This window comes from Pteronotus mesoamericanus, unplaced genomic scaffold (assembly GCF_021234165.1).
Source record: "Pteronotus mesoamericanus isolate MK-2021 breed Mesoamerican mustached bat unplaced genomic scaffold, CSHL_Meso_final scaffold_651, whole genome shotgun sequence".
In the NCBI taxonomy this organism is placed as follows: domain Eukaryota; kingdom Metazoa; phylum Chordata; class Mammalia; order Chiroptera; family Mormoopidae; genus Pteronotus; species Pteronotus mesoamericanus.
The window spans coordinates 21,726,664-21,754,233 of NW_026555325.1; the positions used below are offsets into that span (position 1 = coordinate 21,726,664).

Below are 27,570 nucleotides of genomic sequence, written 5' to 3' on the forward strand. Positions count from 1 at the left end.
ACCTGGTGGGCAGCCTGGAGGCCTGCCAGGGCCTGTGAGGGGAGGGAGGGATGCAGCTGGGGGCGGGGCGGGCGAGGAGGGGGGTGGGAACTGGGAGAAGAAATGCAGGAGGCACTGTAATAGGTGTTAAAGGGCCATCATTTTTTCAGTGGTCTGGAGAAATGCAGAAGACCTTAGTAGAAGTACAGTTTGCACAAGGTATTCCGTGATTTTATTTTAAAATCTATAGATAAACTTCCCCTCATGTCTGGATCCAAGTAGTTTAGTGTGTGGTGATGTCATAATTAGAAAAAGATTATTTTTAAGAATCTTGAGCTGCTGACAATCCCAGGGCACAAACATTGTCACGCGTTCCGCCTCTTCTTTTAGGCTCACTTCCTTGTGAAGAAAAGAGGGTGTATGCACTTACTTTTGGCCTTGTTATCTCAGGGTCAACTATGTAACCCTGTGATGATTATTGCATTACCAGAAACACGAATTTTGTTTTTACTTAGATTAAGCAGTGATTTTTCAAGTGTTGGACCCCAGCCCAACAGCGTCAGCATAAACTGTGAACTCGTTAAAAAGACACATTCTCAGGCCTGACCCCAGATCTAAGCGGATCAGAAGTCCAGAAGGTGTGGACTAAGAATGTGCTTTTAAACTTTTTTTATTTTTAATTTTGGTTTTAAAAAACCCATAAAATTGACTATCATAACTGTGTTTTTATTTTTATTTTTTTTAAGTTTAGTTGGTATGCATTAATTATATTGGTTTCGGGTGTACAGTATAGTGCTTTGACATTTTTTATACGTTACAGTGCGTCACCCCCCTAATTCTAGTAATTACCTGTGACTGTGCACACTCACCACAGTATTGCTGGTTGTATTTCCTTTCCCCCTTTTCACTCATTCCCCCACCCCCTCCCTCTTGGTAGTCATCCCTTTAGTCTCTATTTTACCTTAATTATTTTTAAGTGTAGAATTCAGTGTTAAGTATATTCACATTACTGCGCAATAGATCTTCAGAAGTTTTATCATCATGTAAAACTGAATCTTTATACTCATTAAACAGCTCTCATTTCGCCCTCCCCCTGGCCCTTGACAACCACTGTCCTACTTTCTGCCTCTGTGAATCTGACCTACTGTAGGTGCCTCATATAAGGAAACCACGACAGTGTTTATCGTTCTGTGTATGGCTTAATTCACTTAACGTAATGTCCATAAGGTTCGTCCATGGTGGAGCGTGTGTCAGAATATTCTTCCTTTTAAAGGCTAAATAATATTCCATTGTCGCGCAGGCACATGCAACATCTATTTATCCATTCAGCCACGGAAGGACGTTCAGTTTGCTTCCACCTCTTGGCTGTTGTGTATAATGCTGCATGAACATGGCAGAGCAGGTCGATCTTTCTGAGATCCTGATTTCATTTCCTTTGGATATAAACCAAGATACGGGCTTGCTGGGTCTTAGGGAACCTCTGCACTGTTTCCATAGCTGCCGCGCCATTTCACACGGCCACCCTGAGACTGTGCGCTTGCAGCACATTCCCAGGTAACACTGGTAGACACTCAAGTTTGAGAACCACTGGATTAAAATAAGAATACTGCCCTTCTCCACAAAAGTCGTTGTCAGTGTTGCTCTTTCCGGGTGGCTCTGTTGGTTGGAATGTCATCCTTTGCACCAACAGGTGTGGGTTTGATTCCAATCAGGGCGCATCCCGAGGCGGCGAGGCCAGTCCCCGGTTGGGGCACGTGTGGGAAGCCTCTACTTGATGTTTCTCTCTCACATCAGTGTTTCTGTTTCTCTTCACCTCCCCTCCGCCCCAACTCCCGCCATCTTTTCTTTCTCTCTCTCAAATTAATAAACATTTCTTTGGTGAGGATTGGAAAAAAAAAAGTTGTGAACGTTGTGAAATTTATGTAAGAAATTAATCGTGTTTGGGGGGGCATTATCCAACAGGTGAGCCGCCTCCTGATTTTGGGAGGGGCCAACGTGAACTACAGGACAGAAGTGTTAAACAACGCCCCGATCCTGTGCGTCCAGTCCCACCTGGGCCATGAGGAGGTGGTCACTCTGCTCCTGGAATTTGGTGCCTGCCTGGACGGAATGTCAGAGAATGGCATGACCGCCCTCTGCTACGCGGCAGCTGCTGGCCACATGAAGCTGGTTTGTCTGCTGGTCAAGAAGGGGGCAAGGGTAAGCAGCAGCCTTCCCCAGCGGATAGGGAAATGTCGTCATATCCTTGTTAGAATCATTAACTAGGCCAGTCTTCCCCTTGTCTCTACTTTGTGGAGGTGCAATGAATAGAAACCACCCCGTAAACAGAAAGGGTGGAGTTGGGGCACTGCTGGGTGCTCCCGCCTGAGTTAGTGCTCGAGCGCGCAGCCTTGGAGAGCGAGGGGCTGTGTGTTTTGCTCCTAAGCTCTTACTCAGCCTCACATTGCCCGAGGGGAGGCAGGCTACTGGGGAGCTTCCTCGCCACCAGCAGCTGGAGTAGGGCCATCCTTCCAAAAGCCTGCAAATGTGGACACAGAACTTACCATGGAATTTAACACAGCACTGACAGGTTGAAAAGATTTAAGTGTTTGAATTTTTTTCTCACCTTCTCCCATATAATTTCATGCCTTTCTTAAAAACAATAAAATTGAGTTCCGTGGGTCTTAGCCCAGAATCTGCATTTCTCCAGCCACCAGCTGGGATGTTGGGCAAGTTGTTGAGGCTTCATGTCTCCGGCTTCTCATCTGTAACACGGGCGAAACAACAGTACCACAGGGCTGTTGTGTGAGCGTTAAATAAATCAGTATGTTAACATTATTATGAAATAGGCTACTGTACGAACATCAATGTTAATAGCTTAAGTGAGAGCAGTGCCAAGTGCACTGTAAACTCTCTGTAGGTTTACTATAAGCATTTCTTTGGGGCAGGGGAGGGAGATGTGCTTTTGAATAACAACAGAAATGGATTGCTGATATTCGTCTTTATATTAATTAGGATACTTAAGGTTCAACAAAAAGACATTAGGCTTATAGTAACAGTCGGAGCATTTTTGGTTTTTCTCTCACACGTGTGACATTTGGAATGGCTGAACTTCAGCGTAGCTCGCGGAGGAAGAGAGATGTTGCTGTTCAGCCTTCCCAGTGGGCGCGTTGGGGCACATCCTAATGCATCCATTTCCACATCCAAACTGTGACTTAGCTTTATTTGGAGGCTGGCAGGCCCCCTCCCATCCCACTGAAAGATCTGTAGGGGATGGGCAAGGTCCGAGCACCCCCAGAATTTGCACGCAAGGAGAGCCTGCACTCTGCACTCCTATTCCATCTTAGTATTCCCGAGTTTAGACAGGGACTGACACATTGTCACCTGCCTTTGGCCCTTCAGGAGGTACACAGCACTCAGACACTCTTTGGGGCTAGCTGGCCTTCCTGGCTTTGTAGCCACACTTGACATACTGACTTGTCTCTGGCCTCCTGCCACCACGTGGCCACCTTCTCTAATCAGATGCCACTCACAGAGTCCCTTCTTGCCCTTTCTCGTTCAGAGGTAGGTTTTTAAGATTCCCCCCTGCTTTTGCTGGCTCTCCTGGCTTAGTGATTAAAGAACTACTCTGCCCCCCCAGATCGCAGCTTGTCACAGGAGATTTTGAATGTTCCACTCAGGGGACTGGAGTTGGTAAGCACAGGGCTTTGGCTGAGGTTTTGGTCTGTGTCCTCTCCCCCGCTTCCCAGAGAACTCAGAGCTCCTGGTTGCTTGCTGGAGAGACACAGGGAGTGAGGAGGGTGTCTTGTGATAGCTAGTTGTACAAAGGGGAACCCAAAACCTGGAACAGTATGTTCATCACGTCGAAGTAATTCCGGTGGGGATGTGGCGTAGTCCCCGTGTACATATGCAGTGGGATGGGGTTTGCACACAGCATTTGTGTTGCACCCATGTTCTCAGAGAAAAGGTGATGCTAAAGTGTGACCTTTTCCTGCTCCTGCCTTCCAGTTGGACCATTTGGATAAGAAAGGCCAGTGTGCGCTGGTCCACAGTGCACTGAGGGGCCACGGTGACATCCTCCAGTACCTGCTGAGCTGTGAGTGGTCAACGGGTCCTTCCCAGCCAGGCACACTGAAGAAGAGCCAGGCCCTGCAGCAGGCATTGACAGCAGCCGCCAGCATGGGCCACAGCTCGGTGAGTGACGCTGCACGGTTCCTTCTTGGGAAACTGGAGGCTGTAGTCCAGTGGGGTGGGTACTTGTACCAGTCACCTTCTTCTGGGTACTAGCCTGTGAAGCATGAAAGAGATGGAAGAAAATGAGGATTTCAAGAAACAGCAGTTGGTTTGACCAAGTTTAACCACGGTCCGGGGCATCGGCATCCCACCCTTCCGTGAGTGAAAGCCCGGCGGGGCCCACAGTGTCGAGAACACATGCGTGCTCATGTGATGGGGGCGGACCCCTCCCACATGCCCTTCGTAACATTTGTAATGTTCATTTTCTGCTCTTCCTTGCCTGTTTCTCTTTTCTTTCCCTCTTCTGCTTTTATCCTCTTGCCCTTTGGCTTTACTTCTACCTCCCGCCCCGCCCGCGCCCCCCCCACACACACACACTTTGGTCCATTCTTTTGTCCTTGTGCTCTTTTAAAAATAATCACCTGGAATCCTAATTCTAAAATTGTCCTTGAGTACACTGAAGGGTTTTAAAAAAAATACACCATCAGTGCTCTCATGGCCTACAAGAATGCCTGTCGCTTGCAGTTCCTGCGCTGGAGGAAAACTTCCTGCAGTAGTTCAATAGGGCACTTATTTCTGGTGCCCTATTGTTGGCAGTCCTCTCTTTGGAGGTTTAATTGTCATCTCCTGACCAGTTTGTCTGTGAACTGAATAATATTTTACCTGCTCCCTTCCGTGTATTTCTCACTCTCTGTTGTTCTCAAGCAATCAGAGTTGCCAGTATTTGGTAAGAGTTTTCTCTCCAACAGTTTAACATAAATTTGGGTGCAAAGCTGGCTGGCTAACTTTTGGCATTTAAAACACACAAGCAGGCCTACACACCCATGTGCACACACACGGGTGCACACGCACATTAAAAATATACATATACAGTACATCACAATATATTGCAACAAGTTGAATACAGAAACATAAGAGAATGCAGCTCTCTTAAGAGAGACATGAAAGATTTCCAAAAATAGGAAGCAAGACCAGTCAACTTACATGTTTTCGTTTTGAAAAAATACTTCCCTAAAAAAAACCCGTATTTCATAAAAATGTGTTAAATTATATATATAATAGGTTTATGATAAACTCAACTTGTTTTAAAGCTGGCTGGGAGGGATGCTGTATGAAAGCAAACTCAGCCCAGCCAGTAACCATTTTGTGGAAAAGGGCAGGATTCATTCAGCAAAGAACTCGAAGGGCGTATTAGCTTCCCAATGCTGTTGTAACAAGTGACCACAGATTTCAGGGGCCCAAAACAGCGTATACCTGTTCCTTACAGACCTGGAGGTCAGAGCTAAAATAAGGTGTCAGGAAGCCAGTGCTCCTTCTGGGGGCGCTATAGGGGATGGTTTTTAGCTTTTTTCTGGTTTCTAGAAGCCACCTATACTCCTTAGCTTGTGGCCCCTCCCTTTGTCTTCAGAGTGCATCACTCGAACCTGTGCCTCTGTCTCCCATCTCCTCCCTCAGACATGTTTTTCCCGTCCCTCTTGTAAGGACAGTGGTGATGACGTCAGGTGTATATGAGATATGCACCTGGGTAATTCAGGTTAATTGTCCCATTTCAAGACTTGTAATCGCATTTGCACTGTCCTTCTTGACATATCAGGTACCATTCCCAGGTTTTTGGGATGAAGATATGGACATATTTGGGGGCGCCGTTCAGCTCACCACAAAGGGTACAGATTGGGAGACAGGAAAATGGCTTTGCTGTCCTCTCCTGCTGCCGCTGTTGCACAGGGCGAGCGTTCGTACTGGTTCAGGGCTCAGGGGCTTCCGACTGCTCAGGAGCCAGGTTCTGCCTCCACCCCTGTGACTCCACCTGCCCTTTGGTGGGGCAGATGCCTGTACAGAAGAGAATAGCAACGCTGTCAGGAGAAAAATCATTAGAACAATATAATTTATTTTATTTTAATAAAAAGATATGCATCACCTTGTTTTCTTTCCTTGTGAAAATGGAGTCACCATCTTCTGGCGCTTTGTGCAGAAACTGCCCTTCGTGTGATCTCCTGGGCCCTCCGTTGATGAGGCTGGCGTATCTGGGGCATGCTGGAGTTCATTAAAATTCTGAGTACCTGTAATCCTGAACCGTGTTGCTGAAATTCACTGAGAATTTTTTTCATGCTTCTCAAAGTGAAAGTGCAAATAGTGTATGAATTATGCTTGAAAAGGTTTTCATTATATTCTCTCTCCTTGTGCAGCATGAGATAATCATGGTGAAAAAACAACACAGTCTCTCCTTTGATACGAGGGGTATAATAAGCGCATATGGCTATGAGAACTCATTAAATCACCTTGCCACTCCTGACAGGTGGTCCAGTGCTTGCTGGGACTGGAAAAGGAACATGAAATAGACGTCAATGGCGCCGACACACTGTGGGGAGAAACAGGTAATTACGGTTCCGTTGCTTACAGCCTGGACCAGCCTGATGTTTGAGCCCCATTTTAGCCTCATTGCCTTATGAATGATTGGGGATGCATATCATCCTTTTGTTATTTTGTCATGAAACATTTGAAGCTTAGAGCTTTTAAACCTTCCCAAATGAGCAGTAAAACTTTTCTGGAAGCATATAAATTTGAATCATTTTGAATTAGACCAGCAGTTCCTGTTAATCTGATGAATGTCAGCGAGAGATACCTAAATAAGGTATTCCCTTAGCCTAACCAGCATGGTCTCCTGTGAGCAGGGCAGGAACCTCCACCCCCCCCCCCCCCCCCCCAGCTCCAGATGAATCAAAGGTGCTCACAGCGAGAAAGGTGGTGGCCTGCCTTGTCGAATGAGAGCAGGACTTGGCCCTGGAGGGGGTGGGGGTGCTTAAAACACTGAAAACAAGCCACCAAGTCCATTTCCATCGGGGTGGGGTAGGTGTGCTTAACTGTAGCACGGGAATGAAGCCCATGGTGAGTATGTCTTAATGAAGGTCTGAGTTGGTGACCTGTCAGATTGATCCGGAGATGCTGCTTTGAAGTTTTCCGTTGGACTGAATTGGTATTGGAATCTAAGACTTGGAGGTCAGAGTCGTTATTGAAAAGATGTAGCCAAGAGTGTTTAATATGCGTTTCCAGGCGGTGTGGGGGGTGTAGTTAGTATGCATGACCCCCGCCTCTCTAGAGCGGATTTGTTTCCACATGCTTCTGAATTATTTCCTAACAAGCCAAATGGCAGTGTGTAGAGCTTATCCGCTAACTCATACTGAAGAAAAGCCTCGGAGAGTTTGGGGGTGGGTGGGACACAGGCCTGCCCTACAGGGCCTGGTGCTGCCCCTGGAAGGGGGCCGCCCGAGGCTGTCAGTGCGGTGCGGTGCCTCAGGAGGCGGCGGCCCGGCTCCAGGGAGAGCGCAGGACCCCAGGCAGGCCTGGATTATGCTTGGGGCTACGTGTGTGTAGATTTCAATATTGCTCTTAATTCTTTGCGGGGTCTTTCTCACACCCATTTAAATGGTATAGGCTGCTCTCTAATTCAGGGAAAGAAACATTTCCATCCAGTTCCATCTCGTGTTGTGGGCAGCAGGGCAGGACAGCGCATGACTGTGCTTTGTGCTTAGCCAGAGGGTCCAAATCCCAGCCTTTTCATTGCCTAGCGTAGCAACTCGGGACAAGTTATTTTGCCTCCGTATCAAATGAGGTCAACAGTAGCTACTTTTCCAGGATCGTGATGTAGATACCGAATATTGTCCACATGCCCTAATGACAAGAACCCCTGGCATACGGGTGCCTAGACATCCTGATTCAGCAGGACTAGGGGAGCCCAGGATTCTGTTTCTTAACAGACACCCCAGGTTGTGTCAGGTGACTCGCCACTTCAGGACAGATGGAGAACCGCTGTGAAAGCTGTGTCAAGTGTCCAACTTGTGGTGACACATACTGAGAAGTGCCTGTGGTGGCCATGGCGGTTAGTGCTAGTAGTAGCTAACAGCACATACTGAGCTCAAATGGGAAGCTCCAGCCTTTAATACTGACAGTGATTTTTCTTGCGGGAAGAAAAACCCAGAGAAGGGCCACACTTGGGGACTCTGTGTGAATGGTCCGCTGTGTCTCTAGATGATCGGATCTGAATTTCAGGGCCCCCCTCCCCTCCTTGAGAATCTGCTGGGTTGGTAGCTGAAGAGCCGTGGAAGAGAAACCACTGACTTCCCATCAGTCCTAATGAAAAGGCAAAGGACAGCTCAGTCCCACCTTCCAAAGCGTGACCTTCAGACCGCTTGCAGCCTAGAAAGCAGCTCACGGCCTTCCTCGGCAGGCTTCAGGGTGAAGTTCATCGACCAACAGTTTGAGGGACTTCTTTTAAAAAAAAGACTTATTTTACATCAAGAGAAAGCTAAGCACTCTTTCTTAGGTGTTCGGGGCCCTCGGGGGGCTCTCTGTGGACTGCGGCTCCATGAAATCAGTCCTGCCTTCTCAGATTTCCTATCTGCCGCCTTTCTCCTGTGTTTCTTCAGAAATGACCACGATTGCCTGCTCCCTCAACCCTCCTAATTTCCCAGTCTGTGGTTGTCAGTGAAGGCTGTACTTTGAAACCTTGCAGAGGGAGTTTTCAGTGAGAGCATCTGCAAATTTGGGGCATTGCCCAGATCATGAGCTGTGTGTTTGGGATTCGGCCACGGAGGGTCCACAGTACCGAACCCCAGATGCCTCCTGGAGCCGAAGGCCCAGACAAGGAGCGCGCGAACGGGCGCGCCAGCTCACCCTCCCCGGTCCCCCTGAGCCGCATCCTGGCGGCTCCCCGGCTGCACTGCTCTGTGCGCTGCTTCTAATCGCTAGGGGCCCTTGGAGGTGAAAGCAGCTGTTTTGCTCTGGTTTTGTTTGGTCCTGATTCCCACCTGTGGTCAGTGGTGCTTTGTGTCTCAGACAGTCAAGAATGGAGCTTGTCTGTCTCCAGCCACAGCCTGAGGGCAGGATCTTGCATCTGATTCTGTCTGGAGTGTGGGAAGATGACAGAACCACTGGAAGCTCCGGGTGAATAATGCAGCTCATTATTTGTCTTTGAACCCTTGTGTAAGTGTATACAAGTCTGTCCGTGAAGCTTCAGCTATGAATGGCTCGGCTTTAAAATACCAGCCGGTGGGGTTACAAGGCAGAGTCCCCTGGGTCTGCTTTTGGCTCCCCTGCCTGGCTTTGAAGGGCCCGTTGTTTTCTGTGCAGTGCCACCACCCTGTTTGGAGCACAGCTACCTGCCTTTCCTCCTCTGACAGCCACATTCCAGAAGTGGGGACACCAGATCTGTGCGCAGAGGCCTTCTCTGCTTTTCTGCCCGGGGAGACCTTTGCAATCCCAGTGCGTGTAGTGTACATCGCAAAAGTGTGGTTGTTATGCCTAGGGCTGGTTGGAAGTCCTAGGTCATCTGTGAAAGGGGATGACAGCTGACAGAGAGGAGGGGGCACAGGGAACGGCAGACCGACGTGAGGTCCCTTCTCACTCAGGTCAGTCCAGGTGGGGATGGTGGGAGCAGGGACAGCTGTGCACCTTTAGTACCGTGTGTGTCTCCCTGCGGATGACCCAGTCATCAGAAGTCATGACAAAGGGGATGGTTCCTATCTTAGGTTTAAAGAGCAAGAAAGCATATAAGATTTTGAAGACATTCATTTAAAGTGGTAACAATGTTTAGAGTTTGTGGCAACAGCTTTTAGAATTCTTAGATTATCTCTACCAGTTTTAGAGAGGTAAGTTTCCCTTTTCACCAGCATCTGGGGCCATTTGCTTTTTATGTCCATTTTATGTTGAGAGTCCAGTCCTTCTACACCAGGTGTGCACTGTGGTGGCTCTTTAACACTTCTCACGCTCACTGGGGCAGAGAAGCAGCAGGATCCGCTGGAGAGAGCTCGCGCCGCTGAGGGCGGGCCTTGTGGGCGCGGCTCCCTGCCCAGCAGCTCTGCCCTGCAGCCTGCCCAGGCCCTTTGTTCGGGACATTCACAGACTTGGTGAGACTGTCTCAGTCTCATGGTTTCTGGGCAGCCTGGAACTTGAGAGAGCCCATCAGATGCTTGTGTGCTCTCGGTTTCAGGCATTCCACAGCCATGACAAGTAAATGCTGGCTCCCACGAAGGCCCGATCTAACAGAGTTATTGTTCCCATGCTGGTGCTTGATGTGAATCAGCCCAGCCTGAGTGATCAGAGATGCTGGATGCTTACCTGGTGACCTCATGCTGTTGTGAATTGTCAGACTGTGTTTCCAGACTCCAGGCAACTCTCACGACTGTGAGCTTGCTGTCTCCATTTCTGGTCAGAACTTCTCTCTCTTTGCAGGAGTAGAGAGGCCCTTCTATTTAAGCATTTGCCAGTTTATGTGCAAATAATGCCTGTTTTTTAAGCAAAGCCTTCCCCACCCCTGACTCGTTTAGGTCATTTTGCAGTTCCCTTCACAACACTTGCCACTTATAAATGTGAATGTTGCTGTTGCTTATTTGATAAAAGGCGGTTTTGCCCAAATCGTGGGCCTCAGCGGGGCAGAACTATGCATGGCTCTTGTGCTCACCTGTGTGCATGGTGACTGCCTAGTCTAGTGTTGCCCAGTAGGATTTTCCGTGATGACGGGGATGCTGTCTCTCTGTGCCATCCAGCATGGTAGCCCCACTCCTAGTCTGGTGCTTGTCACGTAGGTGTCAACTAAGTGGACGAGTGGGTTTACAGGAAACAAAGCCATACAATTTTTAGGGTAGGTGACATTCATGTTGCATAATAATTTGGGAGGAGCTTTGTTGTTGGAGGGGTGGGGGCAGGAGCCCCTTCCCTGCGACTCCCAAGGATCCTTTCTTCTGGTGTCTCCTGTCTGTCTTGGTGCACAGGTCATGTCCTGCTGGATTCCAGGCTGGCTTAGAGACTCTTGTCCTGGTCACCGGTGTCACGCTTGTGCTGTGAGCGTGATTGGGTGCTGGACTGCGTCTCTGGGAACACTTATTAGCAGCCCAACGTGGCATGGGCACGGCGGACAGACAGCACGGCGTTGGCGGCCCCAGCCACCTTTGCGTCCGTAGCATCTCCCTTTGTGCCGCGCCAGCTGGACGGCAGGCCCCAGGGTGTGCTGTGGCCTCACCCGCTTGCCCCTTGGAAACCCTTCGTACTGCCTCACTGCTGGTCTGCTAGCAGGCCTGGAGGCCCGGGTTTCGCACAGGGGTAGGTTGCCATCCTGCCCGTCGGCTGACGGCTTCCCGGGCGGCCCTTCCTGAATTCCCGGAAGGGGCGCTCCCACAGAGGTGGTTGCACAGGCACGGAAACACTTCCTGTAAAGGGTTCTTTTATGTTGTCTCTGCTATTTTAGTTGGCACAAACATTCCAAAGGAGTTGAGTCATTATAAATATATGTTGTGGGGGTTTTTTTTTATCGCTAAAGCTGTTAAAAACACCTTTTTCACCTCTGCCTCTGCCTCTGCGAAGGGCTGAATGCTGACCGCTGTAAATTGAATAGGATACGTAGCTACATAGCCCTCCCTTTCCGTAGTGCGCTGAAGCCGTTCAGTTCAGCGTGCATTCTAATCGCAGCTCACTGTTCTCTAATTCTGGGAGTGACCCAGAAGGAGGGATCTGGATGTGACCTGGCCCCCGCCCTGGAACTTGAGTCTGAGGCCTAGCAGCTGGGCAGGGGGCCTTTCCAGGCCAGTGTTGGGGGTGAGGGTCCTCTTACCTGTTTCCTCACTGGGCCATGGAATACAGTTGCATGTCATCCTTGACGTTTTCCAGGTTTCACTTTCGTCTCCACGGCACTGCTTTAATTCCCTGCTCTGGCTCTGATCCCCCTAGAGGGCAGGTGCCCCTCAGTTCTGAGCTGCAGGTGGGCCCAGACCCCAGAAGACTGAGCTCATCACCCCCAAGCCTACCCCAGGGCACAGTGCACGCACCCCGGGAACAGGAGGCCTGGTGGTCGGGTTAGAAATGGTCCTTTGTTTTGTGTGAATTTTACCGTACTTTTTTTTTTTTCCTTGATAAGGGAGGGTTGTTATGTGGTAAGAATCTAAAGTAAACTTAAAACTGACTGGACTGAGTTTGGTATTCACATCCAGAGCAGAATTTGGGGGGAGAGACTGGAAGGAAAAGCGTTTGTCCATTGCTTGTTGGGGCACGTGGAGAATTTGTGTTAAGGAATTTGCTAAAGATATCTTGTGGAGAAAAGCTGAGACTCAAGACTCGGTTTTTTTGGAGGTCCTGAGCATCTCCCTGGCACTGTCGCTGGAAAATACTTGTCAAGGCGCTCCTTCCTCTGCTAGGGTCTAAGAAAGGTGAGGCGAATGGAATCCAGGTTTCTGTCAGCCCAAAAAAAGGCAGACGTTCTTGGTCGGCCTTGGTGTAAAAGCATGAAGGAGGGATAACCCAGGGCCCTAGAGGCTGTGTGTTGGGGGGAACCCACGACGGGGTGTGGAGAATCCAGGGTCCTGGGTGGTTGAGAGAGGGGTAACCCAGGACTTCGGAAGGGGAGGGCCACGCTGGGGTAACATGGAGCCCTGGAGCGTGTGGGAGAGGGGTGGCTCGGGACCCTGAGGGGAGGGGAGCCCTGTGAGAGGAAGGACAGAGTGAGATAGTGTGGGACACCCGGGAGGGTAACCCAGGCTCTGGGTAAAGCGCAGTGGGTGTGGGAGTCACCCTAACAGGGGAGGAGGTTGATTTGGGGTAAGAACTGAGGACACCCCGTCCCCTTCCTGCTCGCACAGACCCCTGGGCCTTGCCCCTGCCGTGGGTGTGTTCCGGAGACCACTCCTGCCGCCGAGAGGGCAGCAGAAATCAGCTGGCCTCTGTGTCCCTGCCCGACAGGCAGGACAGGGGTGAGGAGCGGCCCTGCCAGACACCCAGGGAGGTGCCTCAGGTGCAAAGGCTTGGTCGCTTGACCCCTTACGAGAGCTCTGTTCACACCTTTATTATGTTACTGTTGCTGTGCAGAGAGTTGTCCTGGTGAGTGATTCTTTCATCATTTTTAAAACACAAACCTCTGCTTTCCAGATAAAAACTTGTACTCTTCTGCATTTTGGTAGCTGAAAGCCTCCTCACCGACACACACTGTTGCCCGGTCTTTCCGTCACTCCTAGGGCTCCGGGCACTTCATTGACACTCCCACCGGAAACCTGTAATTGAGTCTTTCGGATTCTTGTTGAAATGACATGTGGAGTCTTTCTTGCTTCCTTTTCCTTTTTTGAGACTGGGTATGTGAGCTTGGGTAAAGCGCGTATGTGAAAACAACCTCTTCTACCCCCACACCCTGCACAGCGACCTGCACGCAGCCGCCCTCCCGAGCCGCCGCGCTGGGCCCTGGGCCCTGGGCCCTGGGCGCTGGGCGCTGGGCGCTGGGCGCTGGCAGGAGCAGGGGAGGGCAGGCGCCGTGCGGCTGGGAGTCACGTGGTGTGTGAGGGCCCGTCGGGGCTGTGAGCGCTGTCAGCGGGCTTTGGAGTGACAGCTGCGCGGAGCTGTGCTCTTCTGATAGATCCTTAGAACAAAGTCTGTGTGGAAGGTGATTTATGTCATCCGCATTTTAGGAAATTGTTTTCAAATTGAATTGATGTGTTATTTATAGCACCCATTATTCCTCAAAGGATTCGAAGGGGCTTATTTGAAATGATACATATAAGAGCGGGGGAAAATGAAGTCAGGATGAGGGCAGGAGGAGCAGCAAGGTGCCCCTGCCCTCGCGTCCGAAGGTCACGAGGTTCAGCTGCTGTTTTGGCCGGAGGGTGCCACGTGTCCAGAGTGAAAAGGGGTTATTGTAGATTATTCTTATTGTCCGTGGGAGAAAGCTTAATGGTTCTTCAGGAGAAGAAGAGTGTTTTTCTGCACTCTTGTTCTAAAACAACACTCATAGCCCATCTGATTAGTTGGATATTTTTAAAGGAGACTTCCGGAGGTGACAGCGTGGGAGTTAAGAACGCAGGCTCCAGCCGGACTCCCTGACTTCCAGTCACGTCCCTGCCTCCCATGAGCGGTGTGACCTGTTACATAAATGGATTATTTAACATTCTGAGCATTAGTTTCCTCATCTGTAGACTGGATGAGTGGTACTTGCCTCACAGAGGTTAGTTGTGTATGAAATGAATGTATGAATGAACTCCATGAAGCATCATGCAGGAAGCACTTTGCAGTGTTAGAATATGTTTTTAAAATACGTTAGGATCTTCCTGTTTTGATAGCATGGCTCCTGGAGGACATTGATTGCTTTCGCAATTTGGGGCAAATGATGCGACTCTTATGACTCATTCCTTCACCTCAATAAAATGGACATAACCATCTCATTCAAAAGATTCCTGTTGAGGTGCAATGAGAATTCACCCACAGTGTTTTGCCCAGAGCTTGGCAGTTGCAAGTGTTCACCAGATGTAATAGCTGCCAGGGTTGAGAGAAGTCGATTGTTAGTTATTATTGTAAATAAATTACTAATTTATATGATACATTTGGTCTTGATATAGTACTGAAATGTTTAAGTGATAGAATCATAGTTACTTTGTAATTACTTTACACATAGGAAGAACAGAAAAGCATTTTGGTCACCCTTGAAGTCTTGTTTAGTGGCAGTTGCACACTTTATTTCTTTAAAGAATTCCTTGGCAATTTGAGGCTCATGTTTAATCTTTAATCTGCACACAGAGACTAACTGTTTTTCCACTAGAACTTGTAAGGTGCGAGGAGTGTCTCTGTCCCTCAGATTTGATCCCTGCCTTGTTTTCTAAAGGTAGCACAGTGGGAAATGGGCTGATGGGGTCGGGGAGGCAACATTGTTTTGCCTGCTGCTTGGTGGCTGCCTGTTACCTTGTAACACAGATTCCCTCTCCTTGACCCCAGCCCGCTGGCTGTCCGCCAGCCCCTGCAGCCCTTCCTGGGACATTTCTGCCCAATGCAGAGCAATCGGGAAGGGTCAGGACAATAAGGAAGGTGCTCTGAACGAGAGCTGGTGAGATTCAGAAAGCATGTGCGCAGTGCTGGCTTCCTGCGCAGAAGGTCCAGCGTGGCTGTGCGCTGCCAGCAGGGGTTCCGGCAAGGCTGGGGTGCGGAGGCTTCCCAGGGTGGTCTCCCGGTGCCCTGCCATTTTCCATTGAGAGCAGCCTTCATTGTCTGCTGCACGTTGTTGCGCATTAGAGCAAATAGCTGCCCACTCTTTGAGGAGATGAGGAATTTATAGCTATTGGGAAGTTTGCTCTATTATCTCACAGAAACCTCCTTCCCTCAGTGGTGGAAGGAAAGTGAGGTTTAAAAAAAAAATCATGAAATCCCTAATTATATTTTTATGTTTTTTAATTTTATTTATTTTTAGAGAGAGGGGAAGGGAGGAAAAAGGGAGAGAAACATCAATATATGAAGGGAACATCGATTGGTTGCCTCTCACAGGCCACCGCCTGGGGACCTGGCCCACAACCCAGGCATGTGTCTGGACTGGGAATTGAACCAGCAACCCTTTGGTTTACAGGACAACACCCAACTCACTGAACCACACCAGTCAGGTCCCTGATTATATTTTACCTCTTGGATAAGTTAACTGAGAATTTTCCGGTATTTCACGTACAGTTTTTACTTTCATTCTCGCCCTTTACAGTTGAGTGGGGTTTGTCCAGTGAGCCTTCACCTGAGGCTCGAACGTCACTGCCTTTGTCACATCTAATGGTTTCGATCTTGGTTACACCGAGATGACATTTTTGAGAACCCTGCTGTTTGCTATTAGGATGGGCACTTTCAGTTTTTAAAAAATATCCCACCTGTTTTTAGAAGTGAGGGGGAAAGCCAATATATTAGTAAATAAATTGCACAAATAAAAACAAGCGTGCGAGCAGAGCTGAGCTGCCGCGCCCGCGCCCGCGCCCATCCTCAGCCATCTCAGCCCGCGGGAAGGGGCTGCCGCAGTGCGTGCCGTTTGGCCAACGTGCTCACCTCGGTCTTGGTGGTGATCTGGGTCCTCCGTGTGTAATCTATGAAAAGGTTGCCATCTGGACCCTGGGAACTGCCTCTGTGGGTACTGACCTGTCACCCTTCTCTCTAAGTCTCCAAACTGGGGACAGAGGAATATGGGGTAGAGGGTTAACAGGTCATCCCTGTGTGAGTGACAGATCTGCGATGAAATGTTATAAACAGCCCTGTCTGTGGAATGCCTGTGCTCCTGGCAAGTTGACAGGTGTACTTTCATAAGTCACATCTTTGCCCAGGGAACTTTAATATGTAAAAGATCCCTGCAGATGATCCATTTTACAAAGAACCATATTTCACTGGTGCTTTCCATAACTTCATATACTTGCATGTCAGTTGGCTTTTCTTAAAGTGAATATCTGCTGTGACAAACATATTTGTGCTCTGAAGACAGAGGACAGTATTGCTATAAAATTAAAATCATCAGAAGCAGATATATGCTTTCATGGAAATTTAATTACCATAGCACCATCTTGTTAAGGATTTTGCAAGTAAAAAAAAAATTGTGTGCAGTTTGAGTCCTAGAAAATGCCGTGTGTTCATTTTGGTTTTCTCCTTCATCTTTGAACTTTGTTGGCCAGCAGACAAGGCCTTGCCCCACTGCCAGGGTGCACTGTCCTGCTGTCCTGGTCCCCTCTCCTGTTATCTGACCAGGCCAAGTGCAGTGACCCTCATTAGAGTCTGGTTGTCAGCTCAGAGGTCAGCTTTTTAAGCAGAATAGTTGGAATTCCAGAGCAGAGTCTTGTCTTGATTTTGTTTGTTTAAGCATGTAAGTTGACTAGTCTTCAGTCTCACTTATTTCCAAATATGGTATCCTTAAATCCTGCGGCTGCTGACACTTGAGATGCAGCCTAGCCTCAGGGGTCCTGGGGGATGCAGCCAAAAACATCCAGTCTTGGTAGAAGGAGGAAAACACGGGTCCTGCTTTTTACTGGCATCATTTGCCAATGAGAGCGTCATTTGGAATGTGTGTGCAGAACGTGATCGATTCAGGCCTGAGAAGCTCTGAGACTCTTACAGCCTGTGCTTTCTCACCTCAGAAGGAAGTTCACCACCAAATGCATAGTGAGTCAGGCCTCAAAGAAAGAGGCCGAGGGCATCCAGCCCCGTCGCCAGGCCTGGGTGGGCCGCGTGGCACTCCCGTCCGATTGTCAGCTGCTCCGTCCTCTGGCTTCTCTGGCGCCTCCTTAAAGCACCAGGTCCTATTTTTAGTGCAGGCCTATCACTTCTGATGTGCTGCTTTTGCAGGAATTCAGTAGCAGCTGCAGCAGACACTGATTTGAAGGGCCCATTTATATTGCCCATGAACCTTGTTGACCAAATAAAGGCGAATGGAACGTTATGGTGCATCAGCTGCTCCAGGCCTCATCAAATGGAAGCCCCGAGTTTCTTTCTTTCCACAGTGCCCTGCATATGTATGTGCTGGCCATGTCCCTGTCTGTCACATGTGTGTGTGTTGTCTGTCATACTCAGCTACAGCTGGAGGAGAGGGCAGAGGCGGCCTCACTGGAGGAAGGTTGCAAAGGAGCAGCAGGTCCAGGCGGTGTGGCTCGCTGCCCAGGGCTTCCATCCCGCGAGCTGCTCACGGGGGGCATGTTTAGGCCCATCCAGATAATGTATATAAAAGTGCCCCAGTGATTTAGAAATCATTAGCATTAACAGCACAGCAGGGATGAACTGTGATGGGTGTGCCCAGGGCAGCGGGACCAGGACCCTCTAGTGTCAACTGTCATGGTGCAGACTGGATCACCTTGGCCACTGGGTTTCAAGCCTTTAGGATATGAGAGCCTCCCACCTCCACCCCAGTGCACCAATATAGAAAACTGATATAAATTCTAGTCAGGTGCTGGCATTTGTTGGTCATTTGTTTACGAGTTGAGATCAGTGGCATCGCGCCTGTTTGCGCAGAGGCACGGCCCCACAGTCGAGGTCCGCAGTGGCCCGCGCCTCGCTTCTGCGTTTTAGCCTGGTTGCACTGTCTGGAGAAAGTCAGTCATTCCAGATGGCGGCTGTCGTTGGAAGTGACTCTTCTTGTGGTTGTAAGAAATTCTTAGAATAGACAGATAAAAGCATTATTAAGATTGCGAATGACAAGCCACTCTTGTCACACATTCCCTGCCTCAGGGGGACGGAGGGCCTGAGCTGACTTGCCCTCTCGGAAGGAGAGGGTTCGCCTCCCCCCATCTTGCTCGGCCTGACCTCTGTGTCCCTAGGTCCCTGGCGTAGGGCTGCCTGGTGTGCTCGCTCCCTAGCACCCACCTCCCTCCCGTCCCCGGTGCGGAGCCCCCCGGGACGGACACAGAGCTCGGGTGATCTGTCAGGCAGGTGCGGGTGCCTCTCTGTGGCATGTGAAGAGGTGAAGTCACCAGCCTAGTGCACTGTGACCCTCAGGAAGGGCTGTAGAGACTTCTTTGTCCCCTGGAGGAACTGCTCTCTGTCATAGGTCAGGCCTAGGTGTCAGGTTTGCCTCCTTTTATGTGTGTGTCTCCTGGGGGTTCAGCCATGGACAGGCTGATGGGAAGATGGAGCAGGTGAGTCTGTCTGTCCTGAGAGGGGTAGCATGTGGGAAGCTGCACCCTGAATACTTGGCTGCCCCGGTCTTAGGTCCCTGGAGAGCAGGACGCAGGCTCAGGCCGCGGGTACTGAGAGCCAGGGCCCGAGCCAGGGCCCGTGTCTGGGCCTCTCCTAAGGCTGCCGCAGCAGTGCCCAGTTTCTGCACTGCGTTTGAACAAAGTCACCGTGTGTGTGTGCTTCTGTGTGTTGTTTCTTAGACTTAATGTTGAGTTTGGGAAACAGACCCATTGTGTTGCATTTAGCTGCATAGCATTTATTGTCATTACTGTGTGACATTCAATTGTTTGACTGTACCACAATGTACGGATGCATTCCGCCGCTGATGGCCGTCCGGGTTGCTTCCGGCTGGGGGCCGCTGTGAGCGCTGTTGCACGCATCTCTGGGGCGCGCCAAGGCACACACCACCAGGCACCTGTCTCCAGGGCGCGAGGTGCTGGGTGGTAGCGTATGTGCATCTTCGACTTTACTCAGTGTCAGCAGGTCGGTCCCCTACTCCTCACTCCCACCATCGGCAAATGAGCATTCCCATCGTTGCACAGCCGCTTCTCAATTACTTGGATGAATAATAATAAGTTCCCTGGCATTCCGATGTTGCCCTTGTGAAAGGCCTGATTCCGTGTTTTTCCTGTTTCCATACCGAGATGTCTCACTGATTTGGAGAAACACTTGGTCTGTTCTGAAAGCTGGCATTGGTGAGCCTGAGGCTGTCTCTAAAAAACAAAGGTGTCCCAGGCAGGCAGCAGGGATAGAGTCACAGCACCACGCTCAAACCTCTCCTTCCTCCCCAGCAACAGAGATGTGCCCTCCCGAGGTGCCTCTGTCCTTCGCCCTCAGCCCCTTCCTGTCCCCTTTTCCAGTGAAAGCATGTGGCCTGGCCTGGGATTGTCCCCAGAATCTACTGTCCTTTCCTCTAGATGGTGATTCACGTGACACAACAGAGGCCCCTCTTCTAACCAAACCCCTCCTTTTAACATCCTCTCCCAGGAGGAATCACGACTAGGGGCGGGGAGGCAGGTCAGTGGTGTGAGCGTATTGGGTGAGCCGTTGCTCCGTAATCTCTTTCCATTCATGCCACGTTTACCCGTGGCTGACGCACCCCCCGCACCAGGGCTCCCAGCCGGCAGCTCGCTGCCCCGAGGACGCTTCGCCTGGCCACTCAGGGCTCTCTGTAATCTGATTTCATTTTTTGTTTTTAAAATAAATTTTGTTACATACATACACACACACACACACACACACACATATTTATTTATTTATTTATTTATTTATTTATTTATTTATTTCTGGAGAGAGGGGAGGAGAGGAAGAAAGAGAGAGAGAGAGAAATATCAGTGTGTGGTTGCCTCTCATGCACTCCCTACTGGGGACCTGGCCCGCAACGCAGGCTTGTGCCCTGACTGGGAATTGAACTGGTGACCCTTTGGTTTGCAAGCTGGCACTCAGTCCACTGACCCACGCCAGCCAGGGCTGATTTCTCTTTCTTGACATCCTTAAGCTCCAATCTTGGCCTGTTACAGAGATTCTAAGCTCCATAAAGGCAGGAATGATAGCATATGCTCTTTACTGACTCAATAATTATTAGTTCTTATTGAAAGAAATTTATGATTTTAGGGAAAGGGGCCAAGCTGGACAATAATACTGATCTCTGTGTTTGTGTTGCACTCTATTCTGCTTATTTCTTGCTGTAAAAAGTAAACCACAAGACAGAAACTTAGGAACTCTGGAATCTGCAGTTTGGGCTGGGCCTGGTAGAGAAGGAGGCTCGTTTCTGCTCCCACGGCCTCAACTGGCGCAGACAGACTCAGCCTGGGGACACGCTTCCAGGATGGCGCGCATGGTTGGCGGCTTTTGCTGGCTGGCTGCGGGGAGCTCGCCTGGGACTGCCAGCCACACACAGGCCTCGGCTCCTCCCCCAGCGGATCTCCCCACAGGGAGGCCTGGGCTTCCTCACGGCATAGCACCTGAGTCCAAGAATGAGTGTTCTGGGGAAGCAGAAGGTGCCCATCTCTTAAGACCTGGGCCCAGACTCTGGCATGGCATCATTTTTGCTGTTCTCTTGGCCACTGAGCTCCCCCAGATTTGGGGGGTAGGGGCATTGATAGGTAGAGCCCTTCCTCTCAATGGCAGGAGTGTCGAAGAATTTGGGGCCGCTGGGAGCACCACGTCCTAACAGACTGTCCTTCCTGTGACTTTGCTTCAGCCCTGACTGCTGCTGCGGGACGAGGGAAGCTGGAGGTGTGCGAGCTGCTGCTGGAGCGCGGGGCCGCCGTGTCCCGGACCAACCGGAGAGGGGTCCCGCCTCTGTTTTGTGCGGCGCGCCAAGGGCACTGGCAGGTACGCAGTGGGCCCCGGAGTGCCTCAGAGGCAGTGAGCGGGGTGGGGCTCGCTCTCGCCATCTCGCCTGGGCCCACACGCAGCTCCCCTGGGCCCTGCGCCCGATTTCAGTGTCCTCGCTTCTGCTGGTGCCATGTGTACTGTTGGATGGAGGCGTGCGTTTAGCCGTGTGGTGCTGTGGGCCATGTAGGCCGGGTCAGAGCCCCTGTTACCTGGGGAGGGGAATGGGGCGGGGGGCCCCCGTTAAGTTAACGGAAGACTTGCTGTGACATACCTGTTGTTGGTGTGATCGTGTGGCCCATTTGTCCCACTTGAGAGAGGAGTGGTTCCGCTGTGCTCCCCGGAAAAGGACAGTCTCTCCCTTGGGTCCAGCACTGGGATTCACTGCTTTTACTGTGAATGGTGTGTTGTCCTTAATTCAAGGGAACATGGGACCCTTGAGAGCAGCAGTTCAGTCATTTTGTTCCTTCATTTTGTAAACAGTGAACGTGAACCCACCGTATGCCAGGCACCAGGTTACACACGAGCGGCAAACAAATAAATGGATCTTACCATGTTCATTATAGGAAGACATTTCTAGACCCAAGTTTACGTCATGGTGTAGCGTCTGCCTGTCCAGCTCTGTTGGCGGGAACGATGAGTGCTCCCACCAAGATTTCGGCCTTTCTCCTTTTATTTCCCAGAGCTCGGCGTGCACCATGCATTCTCTGTGCCCTACAGCTTCTACATGACGGCCCAGTTAATCCCCTCTTCTGGTCTGCTTCCTAAGGCATGGGGCATTTTGGAAAGCGTTAGTGTATCAAGAACAAGAAAGCAACGGGGATGCACCCCCTTCTCCTGTGGCGATGAAATGAGTATCAAGCCACAGAGAGTCTTAACTACCCCCTATGTACAGCCACTCCCACTGGGGCGGTGGTTGCAGGAGACACCTCTCTGGCTTCTTGGTTTTGCTCCCCAGCCTCGTCACATGTGCTGTTTTTAGCGGCGTGGCCCTGAGCTGAGAATCTTCTCCAGGAAGCTCTGCTAAGAATTGCCCGCTGTGAACATCAAGCCATCCACCAAGCTCTGGGTCTTAGTAGAGAAAATGACTCGGGGTGTGGTGGGCGAGTATTTTCCTGCGCCCCGCGTCCCTGGCCTGTGCCCTTTGCTGCAGGCAGGAAAGTCGCTCCAGCACCCGCGTGAGGATCCGTGACCATTACTCGCCCCCTTTTAGTTCTGCTCAGTTGTCCCACGTGCCCCGCGGGGGCTGTCCGGTCATTACTTGAGTGTGATTGGCACCCAGATTCCTGTGACGGCCTGGTTTGGGCATGTTTTAAAAAGCATACACCTCGAAGAAGATTTTGTTCAAAAGAATGCAATGGAAAAATGTTATAGGCCACCTGATTACACAACTTAGTGGGGTTTTCAAAAGAAGAGAGCCCTCTTCCTGCTTTTAAAGGTGGGAAATCCTGCCTGGGCACAGAGAACATAATATAAAGTATAGCAGGAAGATTGTAATTCGGAGTGTTTATTTCAGATCATGAGATTGCTGTTGGACCGCGGCTGTGATGTGAACCTAAGCGACAAGCAGGGCCGGACGCCCCTCATGGTGGCCGCGTGTGAAGGGCACCTGAGCACCGTGGAATTTCTCCTTTCCAAAGGTAGCGGAGTGCACTGTCTGCTCGTTGGGGTTTCTTTTGGGTGGACAGAGAGCTTTAGCAGACTCATTCAGTACTTTCTGATTCAAATTTTGAAAGGCATTTTGTTATGGAAATTTTGAGACTGACACACAGGGGCAGAGAACAGGTAATGAAGCCCGCATGCCCATTACGCAGCTGCCATGGCATGACCAGGTTGCCAAATCAGCTTCCAGTTCCTTAGCACCTGCTGGCCACACACTCGGGCCAGCTGTTCACCCAGGGGCAACGCTTTGCTGCATCTGGGCTTTGTCTTTCAGAGTTAATGCTCTGGGATTGGGCTTTTCTTTCAGGTGCCACCCTTTCTTCTCTGGACAAAGAGGGCTTGTCAGCCTTAAGCTGGGCCTGTCTGAAAGGTCACAGGGCAGTGGTCCAGTTTCTGGTTGAGGAAGGAGCCGAGATAGACCAGATGGACAAGAACGGCCGCACTCCCCTGGACCTGGCGGCCTTCTACGGCGACGCGGAGACGGTAGGTACCACGGGCGGGCACACCCCTCTACCTGCCCAGCGAGCAGGGTCAGTGCCACACGGGCACCCAGGACCCAGACTGCTTCCAGAGAGCGTGTGAGGCTGTGTCTGCGTGGGGTCAGGGCGTGCGTGTGTGCTGTAGGGTGTTTTTATTTTTCTTAATTCTGTGACATGCAGTCTATTCCAAAACTGTAGTATAAAGATTTTAATAGACTCTTAAAAGCTTAAAAATACATGATGCAAACTGTATGTACAATAGACACATACATGAATGTGTATATACACACATGCATGTGTACTTTAATTTTCCTATATTAATCCATGTAAACAGAATTCCTTTATAGATCATTTAAAACTCATGTGTGTGTGTGTGTTTGTGTGTGAGAAATTGCTAACCAAATAATTAGCTGGTTGTCTTTAAAGCAGTATGGCAATGTCTAGAATGCTGTGGGCACTATCTTTATCTCTCTGACCGATGCCTAAGTCTAACTGCGGTGAGAGGGGTAAGACCTTACTAAACCAAGAATTGCAGAATGTTTCTCAGGGTAGAAACCATGCCTTTGTCAGGACCCACATCTCCAGTGCCCAGCGGGCCCTAGAGGAATATTCAGCCCCTTTGGAGTTATCACTTTTGAATGTTTAATATGCCCAATGTTAGGGTTACCTGGAGGGTCAGGTATTATGTTGCTAAGAGCTGTGGATCTTGGAGCAAAAGCCATCACCATCCTGCATACCTGGGCCTCGATGCTTTTAAAAGGCAGTGATATTAGAGGTAAATGGTCTTCACTTCCTGAACATTGTAAACTGTACTTAATATCGATTTTCAAAAACAGCTCTTTAGCTGAACCTCACGAATCTACACTTTTATTTTTTAGCTTATACTACCTTACTTACCAAATCCTGTAACTTATCAACATTAGGAAAAAAGGGAAGGAATTTAGCATTCTAGCACCTTTTAAAAAATTGTGATAAATAACTCAGCACAAAATGTTACATCTGAGCCATTTCAAAGTGAAGAGTTCAACACACTGTTGTGCAGCAGATGCCTAGGCTTTCTCATCGTGTAAAACTGAAACTCTTTACCCATTAAACGGCTCTTCCTCATTCCTCCCGTCCCGCGGCCCCTGAACCACCATCCTAATTTCTATCTCTGAGTTTGTCTGCTCCACGTACCTCGTTACATGGAATCATACAGCGTTTGTCCTTTTGTGTCTGGCTTATTTCGCCTAGCATGATGTCTTCAAGGTTTATCCACATTGTAGCGTGTTATGGGCTTTCCTTCCTTGTAAAGGCTGAATAAACAGTCCATTGTATGTATTTACTACATTGTCTTTATCCATTCATCCATCTATGGACACTTAGGCTTCCTCCACTTCTTGGCTATTGTGGATAGTACTGTTATGAACATGGGTATACAACTCTCTCATTGATACCCTGCAAATTCTTTGTGATCTACTCACATTCTTTTGGATATGGACCCAGAAGTGGAATTGCTGGATCATATGGTAATTCTGTTTTTAGTTTTTTTTGAAGAATCTCTATACTGTGTCCAGAGTGGCCGCACCATTTTCCATTCCCACCAACAGATCACAGGGTTCCTGCTTCTCCACATCCTCTCCAACACTTACTGTTTTCTGTTTTTATGTTATTTATTTATTTATTTATTTAATAATGGCCATGCTAACATTGTAAGGTGACAGCTCATTGTGGTTTTGATTTGCATTTCCCAAATGATTAATGATGTTGAGCAGCTTTTCATATGCTTGTTGGCCATTTGTATATCATTTTGGCAAAAAAAAAAAAAGTCTACTCAAATCCTTTGCCCATTTTTAAATTGGGTTATTTGGGATTTTGTTCTTAAGGTGTAGGTGTTTTTAATATATTCTGGGTATTCATCCCTGTAGTGTCATTTTGAACAGCAGGTGGACTGATAGGATCGATCTTTCAGATCCACGTGAAAATCTCAAGTAGCTTCAGGCTTCTTACTCAGTAAGTGGATCACTTTGAGGGGCCAAAGTGGTTTCTCCTCTTGTTCTCTGTGACAACTATTTTATCAAATCACATCAGCTGCCATACCAGGGTCTCCATGTTGCCACCTTCACAGCCCCAAGATTCCGGCCTCGCTCCCGGGCCTTGAAGGGCACTGCAGTTGGGTCCCCCTGGCCCCGGCCGCCGGCCGGCGCGGCTGGCTGGGCCTCCGTGTTTCCGCAGTGCCTGCCGCCGCCGCCTGCCGGAGCTGGTGCAGGGGTGGCTCCCAAGTGACTGGAGATGGAAAGGTGACTGTGTCTCGTCTCTGGGGTGGGGAGGTGGGGTGAGGCAGACAGATGAGGACGTGTGCATTTACCCACCTGTGACATATGAGTGCGTATGCAGAACACGTCTCCTCCTGGGAGCCTCATTGCTGATATCAAATGCCCTTTAACAGAGCGGGTTTTAGATGTGGATGGCAGCTCCTTTTTTCTGTCTTCTGTCAACTTCACTTACATTCTAGGATCCCTCATGGCCAGAAGCACCAAAAATCAAGAAAAGCCCCCACACCAGCGCACTGTAGGTGGGCCAGTGACGGGCTCCGGCCGGGAGCCGCTGCTCACGCCTCTCTTCCCGCGCAGGTGCTGTACCTGGTTGAGAAGGGGGCCGTGATTGAGCACGTGGACCATAGTGGCATGCGCCCCCTGGACAGAGCCATTGGCTGTCGAAACACATCTGTAGTGATTGCACTGCTGAGAAAAGGAGCCAAATTAGGTCAGTAAACATCTCAGTTCTATAGAGGGAGGTTAGCTTCAGATTTTGGAGCATATCGGGGACCATAAATATTTACCTGCACCCAGGTTAAGAAGCCATATGTCTGGAGATTTTTTTTCTCCTTCTCTTCTAATGCTTATTTAATCACAGGCACCTAAACTGTTTAAACAGCTCCTACTCTTATTGCCAGCGTGGGTAGGGAGCAGAGGCCAGCCCTGAAGGACAGCCTAGGATTGCGGGGTGTTCAGGATGCCCAGGAGTCCCGCCCGGGCGGTTCCCGTGGCCTCGGGGGTCGGGCGTGCGCGGGGGAGCTCACGGGCGTCCTGGTGACAGCCGTCCTGGTGACAGCCGTCCTGGTGACAGCCGAGTCCGGGGCCGCTGCTGCAGAGTAAGCGCGGCTGGTTGGGCGCGTGATGGCGGCCCCAGCGCAGGGGACGTCGGTGTGATTGACCGGAGACAAGGTCGGGGAGATCGAGCAGGGCAAGCCCGTGTGTGTGGCTGGTTGGAACAGGACGGCCCTCAGAACGTGCGGGGAGACAAGCAGAAGGTCCCTGTTTCGGTCTGACAGGGCGGGACTTCGGCCAACAGCAGGTCTGCGGGGGGGGGGCTGTGATGAAGATAAATGGTATTAGCGGAAATGACTAAGCAGTTCTCCGGATCGGGAACTTCTCTAGGCCGTGTCTGTTTTCACTGTTTTAATACTCTCACCTACCGTCTAAGGAGGTGGTGACAACGCCCTCATGGTACCGGGGAGGAAGCCAGAGCACAGAGGAGCTACAGAGCTTCCCTCCGGTCACAGCCCCGGTTTGCTCCTGAGCAGGCCGGCCTCTGGTCGGTGCTCTTGGAGCGCGACGCACCGCACGCGTTTAGAAGGGGGATGGCGGGAGGGCCGTGGCGGGGCCGTGGGCCGGGCGGGCCGTGGGCCGGGGCAGCCGAGAGCAGGAGCGGTGCGAGGAGGGCGGAAGAGCGAGAGCCGAGCCGAGGAGCCTGGGAGTAGACGGAACGGGAGACAGTGCGCGGAGTGCAGGAGTAAGAACACCTTCGCTGCTGCGGTCCCGGGCACAGCAGGGACCTAAGGAGCCCATTCTGAAGCCTCATTTAATTGATTTATTCCCAAATGCCCATCAGAGAGGGGGATAGGCCATAGCTGCTGCTCCGATGCATTAGTTTCCCAGTCCTTTTTCCCCAGAACAACAGCACTTTGTGCCGGGTACCGTTTCCCCCTGAGTGCTTAGTTCAGCCTCACAAAGATCAGAAGGGAAGGCTGCTCCCCGGGGCCCTGCTGCCTGGAGGAGGCCAGCAGGACCGGTGGGCGAGGGTCCTCTGCAGCTGGGTCCCTGCTGTGCGCGTCCCAGCCGCGGGGCGGGGTGGGGGCCGGGGGGCTGCTGAGCACTGTTCCTCCGCGGCGCCGGAGTCCCTCTGAACGTGTGTTTATTTTGCAGGAAATGCTGCTTGGGCGATGGCTACTTCCAAACCTGATATTTTGATTATACTTTTGCAGAAATTGATGGAGGAAGGAAACATGATGTACAAAGTAAGTGGTTTTGCCCTTTTCCATGATGTTGTAATGGCCCGCGAGCGGCCTCTCAGTTTGGTGTATAATGGATGTAGCTGTGCCCCCTACAGAATCCACGCAGCGTGGCTTTAATAGAAGTTGCGTGAGATGCTGACCTGGCCTTACGCCCAGGCTTTAATATCCTAACGGCAGAATCTTCAAGGCAGAAAGCACTTCTCG

General features: G+C 50.4%; 1 protein-coding gene across 1 annotated transcript in view; it reads left to right on the forward strand.

Moving 5' to 3' along the window:
- TANC1 (tetratricopeptide repeat, ankyrin repeat and coiled-coil containing 1) overlaps window positions 1-27,570 on the forward strand; it is a 215,809-nt gene that overhangs the window by 182,632 nt on the left and 5,607 nt on the right. The window contains exons 16-23 of the mRNA XM_054562425.1: window positions 1,942-2,178; window positions 3,967-4,152; window positions 6,488-6,566; window positions 20,816-20,949; window positions 22,466-22,589; window positions 22,919-23,094; window positions 25,703-25,835; window positions 27,278-27,369. Coding sequence (XP_054418400.1) covers window positions 1,942-2,178; window positions 3,967-4,152; window positions 6,488-6,566; window positions 20,816-20,949; window positions 22,466-22,589; window positions 22,919-23,094; window positions 25,703-25,835; window positions 27,278-27,369 — 1,161 coding nt within the window. The remainder of the gene's footprint in view (window positions 1-1,941; window positions 2,179-3,966; window positions 4,153-6,487; window positions 6,567-20,815; window positions 20,950-22,465; window positions 22,590-22,918; window positions 23,095-25,702; window positions 25,836-27,277; window positions 27,370-27,570) is intronic.